This window comes from Thamnophis sirtalis, unplaced genomic scaffold (genome assembly GCF_051295495.1).
Source record: "Thamnophis sirtalis isolate CommonGarterSnake01/CBP01778 unplaced genomic scaffold, rThaSir2_p1.2 scaffold_3, whole genome shotgun sequence".
Taxonomy (NCBI): Eukaryota; Metazoa; Chordata; class Lepidosauria; order Squamata; family Natricidae; genus Thamnophis; species Thamnophis sirtalis.
Window position 1 is genome coordinate 121576633 of NW_028261383.1, and position 16207 is coordinate 121592839.

The window sequence follows — 16207 nt, forward strand, 5'->3', positions numbered from 1 at the left end:
AATTGTTCCCAACCTTCAGGAAGCCACAACATTATTTGCATATAAAACTTTAAAAAGATTACCTTTTTAATATTGCTAGTGTATTGCTTCATAGCAATCTTTTCTACTGTGCTTTCAAAGCCAAAGAAAGATTTAATGTCAAGACTTGCAGACTGCTCAAAACATGTCCAGTCTTCATTGTCTGGGTGCACCTGGAGATTTAAGAAATAAGAACAGCCACAACGTGTAAGAAAACCTTAATCCAGTAGCACAGGGCAATTATTAGTTAAGAATTGGACAGTGCATTTTCCTTTTCTTCACTTACAACTTTTTTCTCACCAAAATTAAAGAATGCCCAATAAGCCTAATATTTGTGTACCTACGGAATTCTTTTACTAAACATGTTGTTTGAAAAATATTCTTCTCTTAAATCTTAAAAATTTTGGAGCCAATAATTTCTTTGAATGTAAATTATTGGATCCAATAATTTGAAGAAAACCTACAAATTCAAATCTTGTGAATTACGTTTTCCTCAGATCAGAATTGCCAACCAAAATGACACATTCTGAGTATAATAGAACCTTTTACATCACAACTTGTTTTAAAGTGATCAGGAAAATGTATTGGGTGTATTCTTCTTGTTCCTAAACTCCACTCAGGAGCTACATTCTCATCACTAGGCTGTCAGACAAGTAAGCAAGAACATCTCTTCAAATAAGTCTGCAAAGTCAAATCAATAAAAATGCTATTTGGGTTAACCGTGCTTTTAATTGTTTCTAATTTTGTGCCCTTGGCACCCTAGACAGGAAAAACAGAACCATAAATAATTGAAACCATAAATAACAAAGAATGCTTAAGTAGAAATGCTCCGTTCTTAGAAAGACCGTAATGTAAAATTGAAGCCTACCCTTACTCACCGTATATGAGCATTTTTCATTAATGACAACTCTGTTTGAGAAAGTTTCGTTGTAGGCCTCTATGTGCAAAGTGCGGTCTCTTCTATTCAAGGCGTTCTTTTGGATAAAGTAAATATAATCTACCCCTGCAATCTGAGAAGGAGAACAGAGATGAATTTAAGTAGCAGCCCAAGAGGCGGTGATTTGGACAAAGAACCTGACTAAGTGTTACCTTTTTCAGGAGCCGTGGAGCATCCACATCCAATTTACAACGTCTTTCAGTCACATGGATTGCCCCGTCATCACTCTTGAATTCACTTGCAATATCACTGCCTACAAACATGGGGATGAGAGGGCAAGTGGGAAACCTTTTCTCATACGCCTGTAAGAAAAGGAGAATATAAACATCTGTCACAAGATTCTCAAGGCAGCATTTCACATACTTGTCAACTAATCACAGATGTCCTCTTCATCTTAATAAATGGCTGAATTCTATTATACACTAAAATTCTAGCTTGTATTTCTCATATACTGTATTTTGCAGAGTATAAGACGCACCGGAGTATAAGAAGCACCAAGGTTTTGAAGAGGCAAATTTTTAAAAAAGTTTTTGCACTCTGCAAACTTCCCCAAAATGGCCCACTTTGGCAAAAATGGGCCGGTTCTCCCCCCCCCCCCCCCAAAGGCACGAATAGCCTTTAGGGGGCTTGCAGAGTAATCCCTGCAGGAAACCAAAAATGAGCAAAAAAGGCCCGTTTTTTGCAAAAACAGGCCTGATTTTTGTCAAAGAAAAGTGCATGCATAGCCTTTAGGAGGCTTATAGAGTACTCCTGGGGCTAGGTGGGGGGGCAGAATTCAGCAAAACCCACCTATTTTTCACTTATTTCTGCCTTCCTCAGCCCCCAGGAGCTCTCTGAAAGCCTTCTACAAGCTCTGCATGACCATTTTGCAAAGGGGGCGGCTTTTCGTGAGGCAAAAAAATGCTGTATTCAGTATATAAGACGCACTCAGATTTTCAGCCTCTTTTTTGAGGGAAAAAGGTGCGTCTTATACTCCAAAAAATACGATATCTAACAAGAGTAGTGTGTGGCACTGGAGGAGCATCTTTAGTCAATCGTCTTTCCAAAGTACTTCTGCCAAGCCTAATAAAGACACCAAAAGCTCATTCTTTCCATACTGGTTGTCCCCAAGCATACCTATACAAATTCGACTCAGATCTGGGACCATTTCCCAACCTGTATTCATGCCTAAGTACATACAGGTAGTCCTCCACTTATGATGACAATTGGGACCTCAGTGACAGCAATCCCTGCAGTCCTGGTTGCCATCATTAACATGGTTATTAGGTAAGACAGCTTCCTGCAGTCAAAGTTACTGGGGAAAGCTGATAAATGTTGCAAGTTCCAGGCTGGCAGGCAGGTAAGTGGCTGCTGCCAGATGTGTGTGAGGCATGCTGCAGGAGTGGGGGGAACGAGGGTGAGGTATGGGTTGGATGCAAAAGGTTATATGAGAGAAGTTGGGGAAGGTGTATGAGAGGGTTAGTGAGAGCATATGAATGTTATTCATAAATCACATTCTTGTATCAGATCAGATTCTTGTATGAAATCATTGCATTTACCTATTCCCACATATTTGACACTGAAACCACCCATTAAGATGATCTGTCTGTGCATGTGCATGTATTAATTGTATCATGCTTTTAACTTCTTATAATTTCTCTATTATGCCCTCATTTTTATTTTCTATAGGGGCATAAACTTGAGTTGTTAATATTGACATGATATGCTGATAATTGTAAGATCATGATTCAGTCCAGTTTCAGAGTAAACTTTAAGGTATTCCAGCATAATATATATCATTATTTTCAGGGGGAAAAGTTTTCAATTTATTGTATCAAGTTATCCAGATACTTTCCAACACATTCACTTATTCCTAGGCTATGAATTTGTCATTTCTCCATCTCTCAGAGGGCATTCAGCAGCTTTTCTGCTGTGAATAAAATTGTAAGATTCCTGGCAAATCTTTGCATCCCCTGAAAACCTATAAAAGTCTGCCAGGGACTCAGTTTTTTATTGCCTTCTGAAGTTATTCCTCCACTGTATGAAAATTATCAAACTAATATTTTTTTCTTCTGACAGAAAGCTGGACATTAATAAAAGGTTATTTCCTTTTCTGCCTCTAAACATTTTAGTTTCAGTGTGATGGAACACAGTCCTTTACCTTGAATGTAGATTTAACACCCTAAGAAAATACGGTGTTCATAAATATGAATTCTAAGAATCCATTCAGGCATAATAGTGAATCAAACTTTAGAAATCCACCTCTAGTGCTAAAGATTAGAAAGGTATCTCCAAGGTGGAATATATGAATAGTAGCCATTTTTGCTAATGGCTTAGAAATAATAGGGAAACTGAGAAGTAAATTCAGAAACCTCTGACCCATGAAAGAAAACTCTAGTCACTTAGGTTTTCTGCTTAACTGATTTCAGCTATTATAGTAACTAAGAATCTTGAACATCCCTCACCCTCCCCAAAATATACACCCTGCTCAGGAAAATAAAAACTAATGCAAAAATCCATCTCAAATTCACAAAATCTGCCCACCTAGTGCATCTATCCTTGCTTTTTTTTGGGAGGGGGGGACTTCTTGGTGGCTTTTGATGCCATCAACCATGGTATCTTTTTGGGCTGACTTAGGAAGTTGGAGCAGTCATCTAAATTTGAAGATGGATGGATGGATGGATGGACGGACAGACAGATAACATTTGAAGGTGTCTGTTTGCTTAACACCAAATTCTGCAATGTAGGTCTCTTATAGGTAGGTTTAACCTTCATTGTTATTACACTTTTAAAAATGCAGTGTGCTAATACCCTGTGCAACTAGCCATGTTTCGAATGCTTTCATGAAGAAGATAACTAGGCAGGTACTTTTAATTTAATTTTAAAATGCTCAGCACATATGCGTCTTCAACAGAGTTGCGTGAAGCCAACTGCAGTGGCATTTTATTTTCCAAGAACAGTTTTCTGGCATTATGTGCATGACAAAGTCTGGCATCAGCTGCAACTGAACAAAGCCTTCAGATATTATTTCCCACATACCAGCTTACAAATCTTAACTCAAACCATAAGTATGTAGTTGCTTAGCAACCACAAGATTTGCAATAAGCTATTTTTTTCAGCCAGAGGTTTAAGCATTCAAACAGTTTCCTTCCCTGCAACATTTCATGATACATTTGCATTAATTTTAAAGATTTTATATAAGATTCTAGTGATATCCCAAAGTGTGCCTGAATAAATTACTCTAGATGTATCAAAAGAATAAGTGATTATCCATCACACAGCCAGAGCAACCTAAACAATGTGCTAACAGCTAAAGCAGTGGTAATATCAGCATGAGAGGAGTATTTCAAAGATCAGTTTTATAAAATCAATGCTATATTGGGAAATGTTAAAGCGATCAAAAAGATAGTGTTAATGGTGCTCTCTTCTGTTATGCTTGGCGCTATAGCTTTCTAAAAATACTACAGGATATGAAAGCCACCTGCTCTCTCCTTTAAAACAGATGCCTGTCAAGAAACCACATGGGAGCTTAAACACATATAAATATTGCTAAGTGCCACTCACAGGAGAGTAGTGTCAATTATTTTTATTTGACAATAGAGGTACTCCAAGACAATTAATATATCAATATTGTACCTCTTGGCCACAAAAGGTTGTATCCACTAATTATACATACCAGTTTAAAGTTACCAAAAATTTCCTCTGACAAATGAATAGCAGAAAACCTATAAAACGCCCAGGGAATATGGTTGTGCCATTTCCATATCATATTCTATGAACCACAGTAATCATATTAGAAGTATACAAACATTACGGGCATACTGACATTATCAGAAGTATATCAAAAGGGTTTGGCAATCTAAAATATAATGCTATTTTTTAATAAAAATATATCTTCCTCCCAGATAACTTTTCTTCCTTCTAGATAAGTTAAATTCCTCTATTTTATAAATTAACCACTCCACTAAATGCAGAAATTAACTCTTTTGTCTCTGGAAGCATATTGACTAGTTCTACACTTGCCTCATTACAGTAATGTTGATCCCTTCACCTAATTATCTAACTCAGTTATTCTCAACCTGCAATGTCATTACAGGTGGTCCATGAAGACTTGAAAATGATTTAAACCTTAAATTAAGTCTTGGAGGGTCTGTGCTCATGGTCCGAGACCGCAAAAGATTTTTAAAGGGGATCCGGGGTGAAGAAGAGGTTGAGAATGACTGATCTAACTTATGCCTCCAATGTGAACAGAGCATCATTCATGATTCAGCAAGATAAGTATTTCATCTTTATTACAGCTACTACTTAGAAAAACCACTTAATTAATCCTAGACCTCTTTCCCCCCTCAGCTTTCCTTCCTCACAATTCAAATTATCAATTGGTCCACTGTTGTGTTATTGTTATGTTTTGCATACAATATTGATTACAAATAACTGCTATTTTTAAGACAAGGTTTTCAGATCTTGTTCAAGAACATATATGTTGTTTATATTGTTGGCAACCACTTAAAACTACTAGAAAATCATGATTGTAGCTCCTAATAGCAAAATGCATCATCATAATAGTAGCTCACACCTTGAATCCAATTCAAAATTGCATACAATCTTGATTGCAGTATGGATAAGAACATTAAAAGTTAAATTGGACTCCTCTCATACAGCATCATCACTACAGGAGCCTTGTGCACATAACTGTTATAAATGGCCAATCTAAAACTGCATAATGGCTTACGAAGAAATTTTGTTAGAAAATATTCTTAAATAATTTTGGTGACGTAGACTGGCTTAAGACATCAAAATATATGGCATTTCCTGTAAGAGGCTGGTAACAAAATTAACTAAAGAGATTCATATAAAAATAAACCAATGCTGAATACTTCACACATATTTCCTTATGAGATGTGCATAAATATCTTCTCATACTACCATTATTTGGGTAACCCATTCCAAAAGCCTGGAAGTACTGTATTAACAAATGAAAAAAATCTGGGGGGAAAAAAACCATTCACAATCCGTTCTATTTTTTTCAACAAAAAGGAACATTTTACAAACTTGAGAAATGTATAACCAAAACACAAATAGTACTCTAAACTAGACAATCTAACTTCAAGATTGTCAAGCAAAACTATTTAAGTAACAAAATAAAACATACTAAATGAACAATTCAAAATTCACTCTTGGGACTGAAGGAAGAAAATGTACTAGCAGAGCTACATAAGTTCTTGAAGTTAGTCCAAGATTGATGTCACTCACATTTCCTATCACATAGAGAAACACAATATGTTTTGGAAAAGAAAATAATTCCACCAGGAAGCTCATTATGTATTGTGATATTGCGGCTCAAACATCTCTAAATGCTCTGACACTTATTCCCCCTGTCTTGCGAGATTCAGGAAATTTAAGAATATGGCGAACACATCCTTTTAATCATTCAGGGCTCACATATACTCCAGTATTACTACAGCAAGAGCATGATAACATCTCTGCCTGTTGTAGCAGTCAAATCACAATTTGCATCAAGAAGGGCCATGACATTTAAGACAGTTTGAAAATGGTTGCCTCATTAATTCTATTAATTCATTTGCTTCTTTAACCTGCTTACAATCTATGTGAAAGTTCTGAGATTTCGGATTTGGATTCTCAAAACTCTCAGTTGCTTCCTTATATGAAACATTTCTCCTTTTCACATTTGATATGATGGCGAACATTTTCTAGCAGGAGGCAATCAAGCATGTTAGTCCTAATAGGTGTGTCACACCAATACTGTTAACTCTTCTAAAAATGTTTTACCCACAGCTGCAGATGAAGACATCTTTGTAACACAGCTGATATCCCATAAACTCATAACGCATAAAGTTAATTGCCCCTCCCATTTTATTTCCCAGGATATTTTCATCCATTAATCAAAGAATGTAAATGTTACTACGTTTCCTACATTCAATTACTATAAGATAATATTTCTTTATTGTACTACTGCTTCAAATCTTCAAATTATCTTCAAATTATGGCTTAATGAATATTAATCAGTGACATGACATTTTAACAAATTAGAATAAAAGTGCCCTGTAAGATGGCAAAAATAAAGAAGCTCTAAAATGTACAGAGGAACAAATTCAATGAGAATAGGATTCCTACGTCAGTTCCATGATCTGAGTAATAAATGCTCCCTTGTTTCAGTTCATTAATGATTTTAACAGATCTATACATCTAATAAAAAGAACCCTGCTTAACATTTGGATGGGGAACCATCCAGAAAGCCCAGGTTAGATTAGGAAGCTGAAAAAGAGAATGCAATGAGAAAATATTTCCACCTTATTGCTAAGAAAGTTGTATTAAAGTGTTCCATGTAAATCATCATGAATTGAGCATTAATTGAAGATACTGCTTACATAATGCAGGTAGTCCTTGCTTACCCACAGTATTTGGGACCAGTAAGTCTTGATGAGACATTTATAACCTTATTCCAGAAACCAGTAATGAAGCCTGCAAATGGCAATCACATGGCTGTGGGATGCTGCAACGTTGTAACTGCGAGTGGGTTGCAAAGTGCTTGAATCATGAGGACATGTCTGTGGGGGCATTCAAATGGCTACAGCTACAAGGATGAATTTTGCAGTAGCTGCCTGCAACAAATAGCTATCAAAAGGTGGAACACAAAGATATTGTAGATCATGGGTGTCAAACTTGCTGCATCACATTGCCGTCATGTGACATTTCGCAATGTTTTTCCCATTCGCAGAGCTGGGGTGGGCATCGGTTGCAGGTGACACATCTGGCACATGGGCCACCAGTTTGACACTCCTGTTGTAGACAAAAGAGCATCCATTTTTTTGTCTGCTTTCTCTTTTATCTATTGGAGTAGCTAGATGAAAGATGTTTTAGACAAGACATTGCAATATTGCAAAGTTACTTGTATTTAGTAGAAAAATTCACTACACAACGGCACTACATTATTCATAAACGTCACCAGAGAGACATTTAAGACCTGAGGCTCTATTCTGGAGTTGAATAATGACAATATAATTGCCAGGAAGCATAGGTGAATATTTCCTCTCACTAAAGGTTTGGTTACTATGGCCTCCCTTCAGCATAATATGCAAGTATAAATTAATTGCTATCCTGCCTGTTTTTCCACTTGATATTCAGGACAAATTAACAAACAGTTCAAATTCATAAAAAACAATTAAACCAATTTACTACCATCAGTTATATACATGTTTTAATTGGAAGGCCTTCAGAATACTAAATATAAGCACTAAACCCAGGAGGAATAAAAACCCGTCTAAGTTCCTTTCCTTGTCTGCATATTAAAACATTTTGACATAATTAATGATAATGCATAGATGCATCCAGACATTTTAAAAAAAATAAACCAGTTAAAAGTTAAATTACAGCTTAAGCCTTGAGTACAATGCCACAATGACCTCCTTTTCATGACTATATATATAATAATAGTTCAGACAGCATTATACTCATGAGTTGGGGATGACTCAGTAAGGTATCATCAGAGGCAGTTTCTTCTAATTGTGTTTGCAAGAGAAAACAAACTTTCAAACTGAGGGCTCAGTCTATTTTGACAGATGGTGCTGATGGATTGGAAGTGGCTGAGATAGAGGTTTACTCTCCTTTCGAAGAGAGATGGCAGTGAGGATCTTGTTGCTTATACCTTCAGCTATCCCATGAACCAGAAATGTGGTAGAGGTATGTCTGTGTCTTGAGGGGTGGTGGTGGTTGTTATTGCTGAGTGACTGGGACAAGAGATTTGGAGAACCAGATCAGCTAAATGGTTAAGATGGCTGTCTCAACTGAGTGTTATCTGGGGTACTTTGACCTGGGAGAGGGATGCCAGAAGATGGAGGGAAAGGAGGTCTGCCAGGAGCAAAGGAGTAGACAATAATATCATGGGAGTGATAGGCAGCAGAAGTGGTATAACGGGGCAGGAAACTCTTGAAAAGGCAGTCTTGATACTTAAAACTAGTTCTGTGTTCCATATCCACAAGCTCTGCCCAAATATTCTATCACCAGATCCCTCAGTGGCCCACATTGCTGGGTAGCTGTAGGGGAACTATCCATTGGCTTTCAAGCCACAACCTTATGGTTTTGTATATTTTTGTACAAAGGTACAGCTCTACAGATAGCAGAAGGGAAATCATATGTGCAAAGCCTTCTTGGACCAGATGGGATTGCTGCTGCTATGCCAGCCTTCCTCTAACATAGTGACTTTCACGGCTGAAATGCTAGAGCTTGAGGATGAGTTGTTGGTGAGGTTCCTAAGGCTTACAGTAATGAGGGACTTCAAATTACCTTCACTGGGTGTGGAGTCAGTGGCTTTGTGCGTTTATGGCCACAATGAACCTAACCCAATTCATTGAGGACCCAACACACAATCCAGGAGCCTCCAAGCCTGCCACTTTCTGCAAAATGTCACAAATTTGGTTTTTCTCTTAGGCATTACATGACTCTACTTTAAGGGACTCATCTAATGATACATACAGAGATAATTATAAAAAGGGTGACTAATATTTTTTAGTTTTTACTCTAATATTTTTGCCTGCTATTTTTAATCTGTTAGCCATTCATGTGCTAGTTGGCCAGCTATATAAACTAAATGAATCAATCAATCAATCATTTTTAGAATCGCACAGCTGATTATGTTCTATAGGCATTTAAGTCTAAGCACTTTCAATTAATGGAATTCAACTTCTTATTCCATTCCAGATTGTGCCTGAAACTGCAAGTTAAGGAATATTAAATAAGAATTTAAATTAGAATGTTTCAAACTTAAAAATATCTAAGCTATAATATAAGGCAACAATAACTATGACCTATATATTTCAGCCTATAGCACTCAAGTGAAGACTTCACTTGTCTAAGAAAGGAAGAAAATGTTTGTTTAATCACAGACCAATATACCTTAAGCAATCATTGACAAGTAAATATCAATTAGTAGTTAGTATGCAGCACTGCAGGCTACTTCAGCTGACTGCTAGCTGCAGTTCGATTGTGTCTGGCTCAAGGTTGACTCAGCCTTCCATCTTTCCGAGGTCGGTAAAATGAGGATTCAGATTCTGGGCTGACTCTGTAAACCGTTTAGAGAGGCCTGTAAAAGCACTATGAAGCGGTATATAAGTCTAAGTGCTATTGCTATTTTCAGTTGCAAATAATAATTATGATTAATCCTGGTCTACTTTTTTTCTGCCCTGAGTGTATTTCACAATGCTAGAAATCAAAATCAATACAATTAATATTGCCAACTTGTAACTCATCAAAATGAAATGTATTTTTTTCTGAAATTCCATTTTACTAAATATATATGCTTTATTAAAAAGAACAGTTCAGATAAATTTTATTCTATTCATATTTTTTTCCTATTTCATGCTTAGTTATAAGCTTATGCCTGACCAACTCTGACTATAAGTCCTTAGGTATGGATTAAGATGCTTTAAAGTTTTAATATCCAAAATGGAGTTAATACATAGTTTTAAAACAGATCTCAAGGATCCCACAATTCTATATTTAGAAGTCCTATATATATTTCACAGAACTATTTTATCCATTTTTGTTGGATGCTTTAAATAAAAAAGTATTTCCCAGATGTATCCACTAAGCAGAACTCTGTATGTTTTATATTGCAAGACTAAAAAAAACCCGTTGCATTATTTGTATTAAAAAACTACTTAAACATCTTTGAAAAATCTATTTCGCCATTAGTGTATGACATTTGGCATACAAAAACTATGAATGAAGATATTCTTACAAAGTTTTAAAGCCATCTGCAAACTGTTGGGTTTTTTTTTTGGGGGGGGGCATTTCAACACTCAGGAAAGTGTTGAATTAATTCCTTTGATACATATAGTGTCTTTTTCTGAGTTCTATTCATATGTACTGTGGAAACATAACAAAATCACTGATCAGAGCAATCCCTGAAGGATATGTATTTGAGATAACAGAAAGGTTATTGAACGGTTGCTAGTAATGAAGAATACAACACAGTCAATTTGCATGCAGAGACAAATCATACCAGAAATAAGAGAGACTGTAGTTTATATAGAATCATTGAATATAGGAGCTGGATGGAACATCATCCAATCTTGGCCCATCGTTAATACAAGAATCCACTAAACTATTTCCAGCATAAAGCTCCACTTTCAAATGGAGGTTTTAAAAGTTTCACTGCAAGAAAAAGCAACCTTTATTGTCAAGAATTTCACACACACACACACACACACACACACACACACACACCAGTGTTTAAATCTTTAATTTAGTCCACTTGTCCTTGTCCTGCTCTTGGTTTCAATAGAGAATAGATACCTCTCCCACCTGATAGTCTTTTCAATATCTGTGGATTGTTGTTATGTAGCTCCTTAGGTTTTTTTCTTTCTTTGCTTCCTTTTTTTTTTTTTTTTAAAGCTAAACATGCCCAGGTCTTTTAGGTAATTTATATACGGTAGGTCTTGGTTTTCAGAATCCTTATCACCATAACTTGTGTTCCATCTGTTTCATTTTCCTTTCACATTATACTCAGAACTGAATATAGTACTTTAAATATAGTCCAACTCGTGGCTCGCAGGCTGGATGCATCACATACTGGCCTCGCCCCCACCCAGTTTAGGGAAGGGGAAAAAAGTCCCAATACTTAACATGATGACATGAGTTTGGCAACCCTGGTCTAACTAGTATAGATTACAATAAAACTATCCTCTTCTGTCATCTGTATAGAACCCTTTTTTATCCACTGCATCACATTGGGTAGTTTGTGTTCATCTAAAAGTCCACTAGTATTCCTAGAAACTTCTCACATGCAATGCTCCCTAAACCAGATTTCTCCTGTCCTGCACCTTATTTTTCCAGCCAAATGTATGACTTTACACTTGTCACAGAAATATCATTTTACTACATTTGACCCAATGTTCAACTTTTTGATGGTGATATACTTGAGTATTTCAATGATAATCTCTTGGAGGGCAAATTTGTAGTAGAGACAAACTCTAGCACTAGATATGTACTAGAGACAAATTCCTTGTGTGACTAATCACACTTGGGCAAATAAAGTGTTCAATTCAATCCAAAGTTAATCAAATCAAACATCTCAAGGTTGAGTTAGTGGCCATAGTGGAAGGCAATGGTGCCAAAGAGTTATTTAGCGTAACGGCCCCTAGAATTACTACATAATTCTAGAATTAGTCAAGCAGTTAGAGGACATCAAAAAATAGTGCCTTCCAAACACAAATAATCCCTTGACTACTTCAGGGATGGCCATCCTAAAGCAACAAAAGGGTTATTACATTTAAGGTCCTACACTGAGAAAACAACAGTGGATAGGATGCAGGAAGAAACAGTTGTGATAAAAGACAGAATAAAGAGGTAGCAATAAATGTCCAGGAAGTATAGATTATAATATCTGCTGCTAGCATGTGTTGAATGTAATTTTTCAGCTGTTGTCCCTCTAGCTTGTCTTTTTGACTGGTTAGCAAATCTACTGTATTTGTTTTCTGAATAGCTTTTGTAAGGATAGTATAGTAATGATTGCGAATATGGCTAAAAAGTACAGAAATTGAGATCTGGTTAAGTTTTTAAGAACCATGAGTCCAAGAACACTGAAATATTGTCATTTATTTTTTGTTCATAGGAAGCTGATCATGTAAATAGGAGAAATTCAGAAGATACAACAACAACAACAAAAAGTTTAAAAGGGCTTCTGGCCACCCCGGTCCTCAAGAAAAATTGAGCACCGAGAGTCAAAATTGAACTGATTAAATTCTGTTGGTTTGGGGAGGGCATGTTTGAGGACAACATGAGAAAGCCATTGCAGGGCCTAATGAGATCCTCCAATATGGCAAATGGTGAGGGATGCTTTGAACAACTGTAAGGCCAGCAGTACTAGTCCCCTCTCAATAATAATACAATCAATCCTGAGTGAAGATCCAAGTTCATCTACATACAATATTTTAATAACATCTTTAAGTTCTTCCTTCTGTTGCTAAAATATAATTTTGAAGGTTCTGTAGCCAATGATATATTAAAAAGCATTTAACATATAACACATCAAATACTTATATTATTTTATCAGTATTTCTTAGCACAAAGCAACTGTTTTGCATAGCACATTGTGCCTATTTGCTATTGCCAACACCTTCAGATGTGCTTTTCTTCCTACAACAATTCTGCCAATAATATTGCTGGTTTAGGAGCAAAAGATTTTTAAAGGGTACAAGAGTTTTCCACCTCTCCTACCAGAGAGGAGGGACGAGTATTTCAAAGTAAAGCAAGAAAACAGCAAACAATATTACAATCTCAGAATCAGATGCTCCAGAATAGCTATTTCAGACAACACTTAACCATTGTATACCAAATATGTTTTACAATGTAAAACTTTAATATGCAGAACATATCATTGGATACTAAAAAAATACAGCAACATAATAAAAAGGAAAAAAATATTTTCCCAAATAATTAGAGAAAATTATGATTTTACAGCACCCTGTTTCTGATTTCATCAGCAGATAACAATCTGTTTAAAGCCAAGCAGTCAAAAGTAATATAATTAAGATATTATGCCAAACCAAGTTAATTTTCTTACAAATGCATTTTTATAACATAACTTAATCAACCAACGTCCTCAATAGTCATGTATATTATTCCAATCTTTTTCATGATATTGTTTTAAGTCATATATTTATGTCAAAGAAGAGAAATAAACGTGCCATTTTGAATATATATAACTGGAACTAGTTATAAACACTAACTTCTTTAGAGTAACTATATTCAAAGCCAATTAGATTTCTTAATCTTTTCTTAATTAACCAATCAAGCAATAAACAGAGTCAATACATTGTATTACCAAAACAGATACTTACAGCCATAATTAGCTCAAAGGGGTGTTTATACACCCGCACAGGAGACTGGTATTTCTGCACCATGGTTACCAATAATTTGTGCTATACAGATCTAAAAATAAAATAAAAAAACAATTATAGGTATATTGCAGATGAAACAATAATACTCACCAAGACTTTGTAGATCATGTAGTTAGCAGCCTAGTTTCTTGTTCCACTGCTCTAAGCAAACAGATCTTAAAAACAGAAAATCGCTAGTTTCCTGGTTCATGTAAATGGGAAGCTACAGTGAATTGTAATTCTTAGCTAGTTTTGCTGCTTGCAATTAGGAAGGACAATGTTTTGTACAAAGGAGAACAGATGTTAGATAGTAAGAGATATAGCCCTCAGTATTTAAGAAGACATCCAAACTATGAACTCTTGAGACAATTGTTTCAAATAAAAAGAAAATTACTATTATCCACTCTAAAACAAGCAATGCTTTTACATTAATGCTAATATAACCCTAGACTCAATTTCAGTTGAGAAATAAAATGATTAGGTTTATTTACAAAATCAGAACAAATTACTAAATAAGATGGGAGAGGGAATATTTAAGACTGTTCTTAGTCTCTAATGTTTGTGGAAAAAAAATAAAGTGATTCTGACCAATATACTTATATAAGCCCTTGGAATTCTGAGTAGAAGTTTGAAGACATTACTAAAAAGATATTTAAAGTGAACTATTCTCTAAAACAAATAGCTAATTTTGTGACTTAAACAGTAGACACTAATTATTAAATTTCTGGTTCATTCTCTGCTGGAACTCAAGATTGGTAACAATCATTTTAATAAACAAGTTTATTTTAAAGTCATTAAAATATTTTTAAAAACCCTATGAACACAATAAAGATAATGTATCACAATAGCTTTCCTCCATACATTTTGTTGTGTGTTTCACGGCATTTTCATGGATCCGTTTCAGTGCTGATAAACACACAGAGAAAGCAGATACTAAAAATATCTATCACACAGCACACCATCCTTAAGGAATGTGCAGAACTGAGTTATTACTGCGTATTGGCATAAAGGTTTTTCAGGAATGAAAGTCATACATTTGTTCTCCAAAGAATATATAATTCTAACTAATTTCCTACATTAATTCAAAGGGCAAATAAACATTTTAAAACAATACAAATTTACAAAAAAAATCAGTGAAATTAATAAGGAACACTTTCTGCAGCTGCAATGGAAACTCTCTTTAACCAAATGACTACATTTTTAAACGCATTGGCAAGCTGAAGCTAACGAAAACTTCTATAAACTAAGGAGAAGAACACTGAAGAAAAATGAGCTCCTTTCAAAGCAAAACCATAATCAACTACTTGTCAGCAAGCCATAAACAAACTATTTATCATCAGATATCTAAGCAGAACTATCAGACCAAATCATAAGCTCATTCTTGAAAAGCAACTGTTCCTGACTATTTATGCGAGACTACAAAATAGCACAGAAGACAATTCTTTATTACTGCTCCTTTATTATTAAAAAGCAAATAAAACATGGAATCTATTTACTATGCATCAACTTGACAAAGATAGATGACAAGATGAATTTTGAGCTGGACACCGGGACTCAGCCCTCCTCCCCAGTACTTGTGAATATCGCATGGAAAAAGTTTAACATGGAAAAGGAAGCTAGACATCATGCCAAGCTGAGATGCCTGGCTGCACAAAAGCTAAGAATTTCAGTGACCCGGTGTAGAAAATGAATGCTAAATCCAAAGCAAGGAAAACAAGCATACAGAAGCAGTTTAGAGAGGGAAGTAAAAGGGGGAATAAAATGAGAATTCTAAGCTAAAGCAAGGGTGTGAAAATACATTGCTTGAGTTTGTGTTCTAAGAAGGAAAAAAGGGAAAAGAGGTATGCATCCCAGGGCAAGGATGAGTAGAGTTCAGCAGGAAAGAAGCCAGAGGATAAGGATACAGAGGAACTGTCTAAGAAGAGATTGGGACAATGTCTGAAATAATAGAACGTTTCTTGCCTGAGCAGGGGGTCAGACTAGAAAACCTCCAAGGTCCCTTCCAACTGTTATTCTGCTAAGATGAAACTGACCATCTGCAATATCTGGTAGACTATATGCGTTCCCCAAGTTCTGTTCTGTTGATGCCAAGTAGATGGATTTTAGGTGATTGGGTTTGGGCAGGAGGGCCAGGACAGATTCAGAGAGCAGAGGCTCCTTCCAGTTTAATGGTGCAAGAATAATGGGGGAAAAGGGGGGGAGTCTGCAAAAAGACTCCAAAAGGACCCCGGGGTGGGTGCGGGGTTCACACCTTCCCAAGGCAAGGTCAGAGTAGGGAAGGCAAATAAAGGCGGCCATAGACCACCATCCCGTGGGAGGCGAAGGAAGAGGGACGGAAGGGAAAGCAAGGCAGGAGAAGCGGGCGAGGATCCTT

The 16207-nt window shown here is 36.1% G+C and overlaps 1 protein-coding gene across 2 annotated transcripts in view; it reads right to left on the reverse strand.

Annotated features, from left to right (window-relative positions):
* The window catches only part of SEC14L1 (SEC14 like lipid binding 1), a 32169-nt gene that overhangs the window by 15526 nt on the left and 436 nt on the right, over positions 1 to 16207 (reverse strand). The window contains exons 1-5 of one of the 2 annotated variants that reach the window (XM_087709864.1): positions 15796 to 16131; positions 13795 to 13885; positions 1108 to 1257; positions 897 to 1028; positions 63 to 191 (exon numbers count right to left, since the gene is read on the reverse strand). In XM_087709864.1, coding sequence (XP_087565990.1) covers positions 63 to 191; positions 897 to 1028; positions 1108 to 1257; positions 13795 to 13857 — 474 coding nt within the window. In that variant the 5' untranslated portion in view covers positions 13858 to 13885; positions 15796 to 16131. Of the gene's footprint in view, positions 1 to 62; positions 192 to 896; positions 1029 to 1107; positions 1258 to 13794; positions 13886 to 15795; positions 16132 to 16207 lie in introns of those variants that run through there. The other variant, XM_014051671.2, reaches the window with a different exon arrangement.